Source organism: Salmo trutta, unplaced genomic scaffold (assembly GCF_901001165.1).
Source record: "Salmo trutta unplaced genomic scaffold, fSalTru1.1, whole genome shotgun sequence".
Classification (NCBI taxonomy): domain Eukaryota; kingdom Metazoa; phylum Chordata; class Actinopteri; order Salmoniformes; family Salmonidae; genus Salmo; species Salmo trutta.
This window is the reverse complement of record NW_021822340.1, coordinates 875,873-883,533: the sequence shown is the minus strand read 5'-3', so window position 1 is coordinate 883,533 and position 7,661 is coordinate 875,873. Positions and strand designations below refer to the sequence as shown.

The window sequence follows — 7,661 nt, the reverse complement described above, 5'->3', positions numbered from 1 at the left end:
CAGGTCAAGATGATGACGTCTCTCTAAATGTATGTTGTGACTTCTGTTTAGACCAATGATGCTGTTGTCCAGAGGAAGGCTGTGAACGAGTTCAAAGTGGTCTACCAGAGAGCTTCCCAGCTGGGGACCTGTCTCCATCAGAGAGCCGAGAACGACACACAGGGCTGAGACCAGACAGAACCACCAACTGACTGACTGATTAAAGACAGAGGAGACTACAGACTGTAATACATTAGGAAAGTGTGATGTCATTTCACTGCCGGTATCCACTTCAAGCGGAAATAAAAACGCAGCTGAACACCTTCATAAAAGGAGAAACAGTCACTTTCCCAACGTTGACTTAACAACTGCCTCCCAGCTTCCTCACCTACTGGCCACCATGCTGAACACCTTCATTAAAGGGGTAACAGTCACTTTCCCAACGTTGACTTAACAACTGCCTCCCAGCTTCCTCACCTACTGGCCACCATGCTGAACACCTTCATTAAAGGAGAAACAGTCACTTTCCCAACGTTGACTTAACAACTGCCTCCCAGCTTCCTCACCTACTGGCCACCATGCTGAACACCTTCATTAAGGGGTAACAGTCACTTTCCCAACGTTGACTTAACAACTGCCTCCCAGCTTCCTCACCTACTGGCCACCATGCTGAACACCTTCATTAAAGGGGTAACAGTCACTTTCCCAACGTTGACTTAACAACTGCCTCCCAGGTTCCTCACCTACTGGCCACCATGCTGAACACCTTCATTAAAGGAGAAACAGTCACTTTCCCAACGTTGACTTAACAACTGCCTCCCAGCTTCCTCACCTACTGGCCACCATGCTGAACACCTTCATTAAAGGGGAAACAGTCACTTTCCCAACGTTGACTTAACAACTGCCTCCCAGCTCCCTCACCTACTGGTCACCATGCTGAACACCTTCATTAAAGGGGAAACAGTCACTTTCCCAACGTTGACTTAACAACTGCCTCCCAGCTTCCTCACCTACTGGCCACCATGCTGAACACCTTCATTAAAGGGGAAAACAGTCACTTTCCCAACGTTGACTTAACAACTGCCTCCCAGCTTCCTCACCTACTGGCCACCATGCTGAACACCTTCATTAAAGGAGAAACAGTCACTTTCCCAACGTTGACTTAACAACTGCCTCCCAGCTTCCTCACCTACTGGCCACCATGCTGAACACCTTCATTAAAGGGGAAACAGTCACTTTCCCAACGTTGACTTAACAACTGCCTCCCAGCTTCCTCACCTACTGGCCACCATGCTGAACACCTTCATTAAAGGGGTAACAGTCACTTTCCCAACGTTGACTTAACAACTGCCTCCCAGCTTCCTCACCTACTGGCCACCATGCTGAACACCTTCATTAAAGGGGAAACAGTCACTTTCCCAACGTTGACTTAACAACTGCCTCCCAGCTTCCTCACCTACTGGCCACCATGCTGAACACCTTCATTAAAGGGGTAACAGTCACTTTCCCAACGTTGACTTAACAACTGCCTCCCAGCTTCCTCACCTACTGGCCACCATGCTGAACACCTTCATTAAAGGGGTAACAGTCACTTTCCCAACGTTGACTTAACAACTGCCTCCCAGCTTCCTCACCTACTGGCCACCATGCTTGTTCACGGTGCTATTTATTTAACTTAAACATCATTTAACATATTTATTATATATTTAAGTGCAATGACATAATATTAGTATTTATAGTAGTGAATATTTATCAACTTTGTATGAAGGGAATTTCCATTGGTCCTATAACCGTGGTAATGTAGTACTATTTGATTTGATATCATAGTTCACAATCAATGGATCATATGTACTGTATTTATATCCTGGAAATAAAATCACCCTGAAAATATATCCTGTTACATGTCTTGAGTCTGGTTTTTAAAAATGTGTTTTTTATTCAGTTTCCAAATTGGATTCCATGTTACTGAAGTGCTGTTCTTTCTTACATTTTAGTCATTTAGCAGACGCTCTTATCCAGAGCAACTTATAGTAGTGAATGCATACATTTCATTCATTTTTTTCTTCTCTGTACTGGCTCCCCGTGGGAATTGAACCTACAATCCTGGTGTTGCAAACACCATGTTCTACCAACTGAGCCACAGGGAGCTTAATTCTCTCCGTCTTAATTAATGTGAGTCATTTTCTATTTCTTGATCATTTTAATAATGGATGTAGAAAGCATCCAGTTTATTTCCTGATGTGAATTAAATTATGCTGAGTCACATTATTTCAGATTGTGGTTCTGGAGCTGTAAAGGTCAGATCATTCATTTGATTGTGTCCTGAGATGAGTGTGTTGTAGGAACCTTTAACTCAGATCCCACATTTCAGTGTTGTCACCTGACGTGTATTGGTGTTGCGCAGCCGGTCAGAAACCCCAACTTGTCGTCCTTTCTGAGGTGACAGACTGACACCATCAATACTAGAGATGAACCATTTCTCTCTCATGGAAACTGACAAGTATCTGTTGAGTTCCAGTGTAAAGTTGACACATTCACCCACAAATGCCATTGATGAGATGGATATACCACTGAGTCATGCTGCCTTGGCTTCTCTGGGTTGTATTTATATGTGGGAGTGTCCTTCAACAGAGTGCAGCTCTGAAGACGACAGTTGGAGGTTACAGGGGTGAAAATGGACTTATGATTGCAGAAGAGCATAATTAAAAAATACTACATTCATTACAATTTGTGTGAAAGTGATACAACTGAAAAACCTGGGTGTCACTAGAAACTAGCAACTAGCCTGAATAAGCAAAAGTGGTTCATTGTTAAATCAAACCACATTCTTTCAATATCAATATTTGTTTGAAAGTGATGCCAGTGTCCCACCTTTGAAAAAGCCTGGGTGTCAATGAAAGATAGCATCAGCATCTATCTGTACTAGCATTAGCAACCAGCAACTATCATCTACTGTAGCAACACAGAAGTCAACAAACAGGGCTCTGTTCTCTAGCAACACAGAAGTCAACAGACAGGGCTCTGTTCTCTAGCAACACAGAAGTCAACAGACAGGGCTCTGTCCTCTAGCAACACAGAAGTCAACAGACAGGGCTCTGTTCTCTAGCAACACAGAAGTCAACAGACAGGGCTCTGTTCTCTAGCAACACAGAAGTCAACAGACAGGGCTCTGTTCTCTGGCAACACAGAACTCAACAGACAGGGCTCTGTCCTCTAGCAACACAGAAGTCAACAGACAGGGCTCTGTTCTCTAGCAACACAGAAGTCAACAGACAGGGCTCTGTCCTCTGGCAACACAGAAGTCAACAGACAGGGCTCTGTCCTCTAGCAACACAGAAGTCAACAGACAGGGCTCTGTCCTCTGGCAACACAGAAGTCAACAGACAGGGCTCTGTCCTCTAGCAACACAGAAGTCAACAGACAGGGCTCTGTTCTCTAGCAACACAGAAGTCAACAGACAGGGCTCTGTCCTCTAGCAACACAGAAGTCAACAGACAGGGCTCTGTCCTCTAGCAACACAGAAGTCAACAGACAGGGCTCTGTCCTCTGGCAACACAGAAGTCAACAGACAGGGCTCTGTTCTCTAGCAACACAGAAGTCAACAGACAGGGCTCTGTCCTCTAGCAACACAGAAGTCAACAGACAGGGCTCTGTCCTCTAGCAACACAGAAGTCAACAGACAGGGCTCTGTCCTCTGGCAACACAGAAGTCAACAGACAGGGCTCTGTTCTCTAGCAACACAGAAGTCAACAGACAGGGCTCTGTCCTCTAGCAACACAGAAGTCAACAGACAGGGCTCTGTCCTCTGGCAACACAGAAGTCACAGACAGGGCTCTGTTCTCTAGCAACACAGAAGTCAACAGACAGGGCTCTGTCCTCTAGCAACACAGAAGTCAACAGACAGGGCTCTGTTCTCTAGCAACACAGAAGTCAACAGACAGGGCTCTGTTCTCTAGCAACACAGAAGTCAACAGACAGGGCTCTGTTCTCTAGCAACACAGAAGTCAACAGACAGGGCTCTGTCCTCTAGCAACACAGAAGTCAACAGACAGGGCTCTGTCCTCTAGCAACACAGAAGTCAACAGACAGGGCTCTGTCCTCTGGCAACACAGAAGTCAACAGACATGGCTCTGTCCTCTAGCAACACAGAAGTCAACAGACAGGGCTCTGTCCTCTAGCAACACAGAAGTCAACAGACAGGGCTCTGTCCTCTGGCAACACAGAAGTCAACAGACAGGGCTCTGTCCTCTAGCAACACAGAAGTCAACAGACAGGGCTCTGTCCTCTAGCAACACAGAAGTCAACAGACAGGGCTCTGTCCTCTAGCAACACAGAAGTCAACAGACAGGGCTCCGTCCTCTAGCAACACAGAAGTCAACAGACAGGGCTCTGTCCTCTAGCAACACAGAAGTCAACAGACAGGGCTCTGTCCTCTAGCAACACAGAAGTCAACAGACAGGGCTCTGTTCTCTAGCAACACAGAAGTCAACAGACAGGGCTCTGTTCTCTAGCAACACAGAAGTCAACAGACATGGCTCTGTCCTCTAGCAACACAGAAGTCAACAGACAGGGCTCTGTTCTCTAGCAACACAGAAGTCAACAGACATGGCTCTGTCCTCTAGCAACACAGAAGTCAACAGACAGGGCTCTGTCCTCTAGCAACACAGAAGTCAACAGACAGGGCTCTGTCCTCTAGCAACACAGAAGTCAACAGACAGGGCTCTGTCCTCTAGCAACACAGAAGTCAACAGACAGGGCTCCGTGCTCTAGCAACACAGAAGTCAACAGACAGGGCTCTGTCCTCTAGCAACACAGAAGTCAACAGACAGGGCTCTGTCCTCTAGCAACACAGAAGTCAACAGACAGGGCTCTGTCCTCTAGCAACACAGAAGTCAACAGACAGGGCTCTGTCCTCTAGCAACACAGAACTCAACAGACAGGGCTCTGTTCTCTAGCAACACAGAAGTCAACAGACATGTATACCAACCTGAACTTTATTGCATCACCAAAGAACTTCCCCAGAATGTGTCAAAACTACCTGTTTCCTAGGGATTCCAACCCAAGACCCCATGCTCTGCTGCAAAAAACAAGGTGTTAATGAGTGGCCGTGTGTTGGGGTTTGATTTAAAGGAAACTTCGCTCAGTCAGAGAACCCACAACCTCACACCTCTATCGTTTCTGCCTCTGCCTCAACTATATAAATACTTGTCTGTCTTAGCCTCAGCATTAGTCAGACAGACACAGAAGAACAAGACTTGAGTAGTGTCAGATACAAGGCGGTCTCGTTAAGTCAACTCAAGTCAAGGCCTTTGACTGAAGTTACCGTACACCGATTGAGGACTATTGAGCTTTGAGGGAACTTCAGCGTGAGGTTGAGGGTCATGGATGTGTTATCAAGGGCTGTGATGTGTTTCTGCTTGATGGGCTGGATGACTTTAGGATGGAGTAATGCTGCTCAGTACACATCAATTAACATGAAGAGCAACATAGACAAACTGAAGGTCCACTATGTAAGTATCATACACATTATTAACTGGGGAAACAGGGGTTTAGACAGACAGACAGACAGACAGACAGACAGACAGACAGACAGACAGACAGACAGACAGACAGACAGACAGACAGACAGACAGACAGACAGACAGACAGACAGACAGACAGACAGACAGACAGACAGACAGACAGACAGACAGACAGACAGACAGACAGACAGACAGACAGACAGACAGACAGACAGACAGATAGATAGATAGATAGATAGATAGATAGATAGATAGATAGATAGATAGATAGATAGATAGATAGATAGATAGATTGGCCTCTACTGACTGTGTTTGCATTAGCAAACTTTAGACTCCTCCTTCCTAATGGGAGACCAACAGTAGGACAGAACAGGGAGACCTCCTTCCTAATGGGAGGCCAACAGTAGAACAGAACAGGGAGAACATTGGATGTTGATGAGTTAGAGATAAAATGTTTGACTAAAACCAAGAGAAGTTCCACACTTCCTGCCCAAGCAGGAAAGACTTGTCAGTGAGACTGAAAATGAATCTGAAAATGATGACATCATCATAACAGTGCATTTCCAGGTAGGCCCATAGACACCAGACCTGGCTCAAACACTTCCATCTGAGGTGAGCTTTAGCTTAGATGTAGTTTAGAGTTTGCACGTTTGGGACTACTCCATTGTTGCCATTGTACCTGACAAACTAAATGATGTATTTTAAGTTATTTGACATATTTAGCCCAGGTCTGACAGACACTATACTTGTGATTAGGGGTAGAAGAGTCCACTATATGCAATACACTGCAACAAGTTGAAGGAGAAAAGCAACACCACTGATTGTCATCATGTCTTGCTCTTCCAGAAGATCTCCAAGGACCAGCTGTTCAACGGAAAACCTGTTTTCCCCAAGGACACGTTTGAGGTAAGATATATAGTTACATTGTTATCCCTTTCAGGCTAATATCACCAATGTGGAACTACTGCTTACCCTCAGGCTAGGCTGGAGACAAAACTAAGTTCTCTCTCTCTCTCTCTCTCTCCCTCCCTCCCTCCCTCCCTCCCTCCCTCCCTCCCTCCCTCCCTCCCTCCCTCCTTCCTTCCTTCCTTCCTTCCTTCCTTCCTTCCTTCCTTCCTTCCTTCCATCAGGACAGTGAGCGGAGGGTGTGGATGAGTGTGGTTCTGGACGTGTATCGGAGTATCTTCAGCCAGATGCTGAACCAGACGGTGGACCAGGAAGTGAGGGAGAGGCTGGACCAGGTCAAGGGGAAGGTTCAGGAGACCCAGAAACACTACTTCCTGAAAAGGATACCTGAGCTGAGGACACACCTGCAGAACCTGTGGGCCATCGAGGTGAGCTTCCTTCCACAGCATCAATCAATCAATCAGTCAATCAGCAATTTAACCCTTTGGGCCGTGAAGGTGAGCTTCCTTCCATGGGGAAGAAGACCAACTCACTGTAGACCGGTCTGGTTTAGTCTACTTCCACATGTCTTCATTCAATCTATTATTTGTTTTGTTACTCTGCCTGTAAATGACACAAGCCACACTCGTCTACAGGGACTAAATTTATCAACATGCTGCCGTTCGGCTGCCACCCAGTCGAGTTTGGCTAACCGAACTGCAGCACGTTCATCAAGTACAGTCTACTGTATAGACACCGTCATTATGACTGTAGTATAGTCTACTGTATAGACACCATCATCATGACTGTAGTATAGTCTACTGTATAGACACCATCATCATGACTGTAGTATAGTCTACTGTATAGACACCATCATCATGACTGTAGTATAGTCTACTGTATAGACACCATCATCATGACTGTAGTATAGTCTACTGTATAGACACCGTCATCATGACTGTAGTATAGTCTACTGTATAGACACCATCATCATGACTGTAGTATAGTCTACTGTATAGACACCATCATCATGACTGTAGTATAGTCTACTGTATAGACACCATCATCATGACTGTAGTATAGTCTACTGTATAGACACCATCATCATGACTGTAGTATAGTCTACTGTATAGACACCATCATCATGACTGTAGTATAGTCTACTGTATAGACACCGTCATCATGACACGTGATGAACTAATTACCTGATAGTTAATGCCTGTATCTTCTGTCTCAGACCAGTAACACCACAGTCCAGGGGAAGGCTCTGTCCGA

The 7,661-nt window shown here is 45.6% G+C and overlaps 1 protein-coding gene across 2 annotated transcripts in view; it reads left to right on the top strand.

Moving 5' to 3' along the window:
* Positions 1-5,190: 5,190 nt before the first annotated feature.
* LOC115181892 (interferon gamma) overlaps positions 5,191-7,661 on the top strand; it is a 3,019-nt gene continuing 548 nt past the window's right edge. Inside the window, exons 1-4 of one of the 2 annotated variants that reach the window (XM_029743581.1) lie at positions 5,191-5,489; positions 6,351-6,407; positions 6,632-6,835; positions 7,624-7,661. The exon at positions 7,624-7,661 is cut by the window's right edge and continues 548 nt beyond it. In XM_029743581.1, the coding sequence (XP_029599441.1) occupies positions 5,361-5,489; positions 6,351-6,407; positions 6,632-6,835; positions 7,624-7,661 (428 nt within the window). In that variant the 5' untranslated portion in view covers positions 5,191-5,360. Of the gene's footprint in view, positions 5,490-6,347; positions 6,408-6,631; positions 6,836-7,623 lie in introns of both variants that reach the window. The other variant, XM_029743579.1, reaches the window with a different exon arrangement.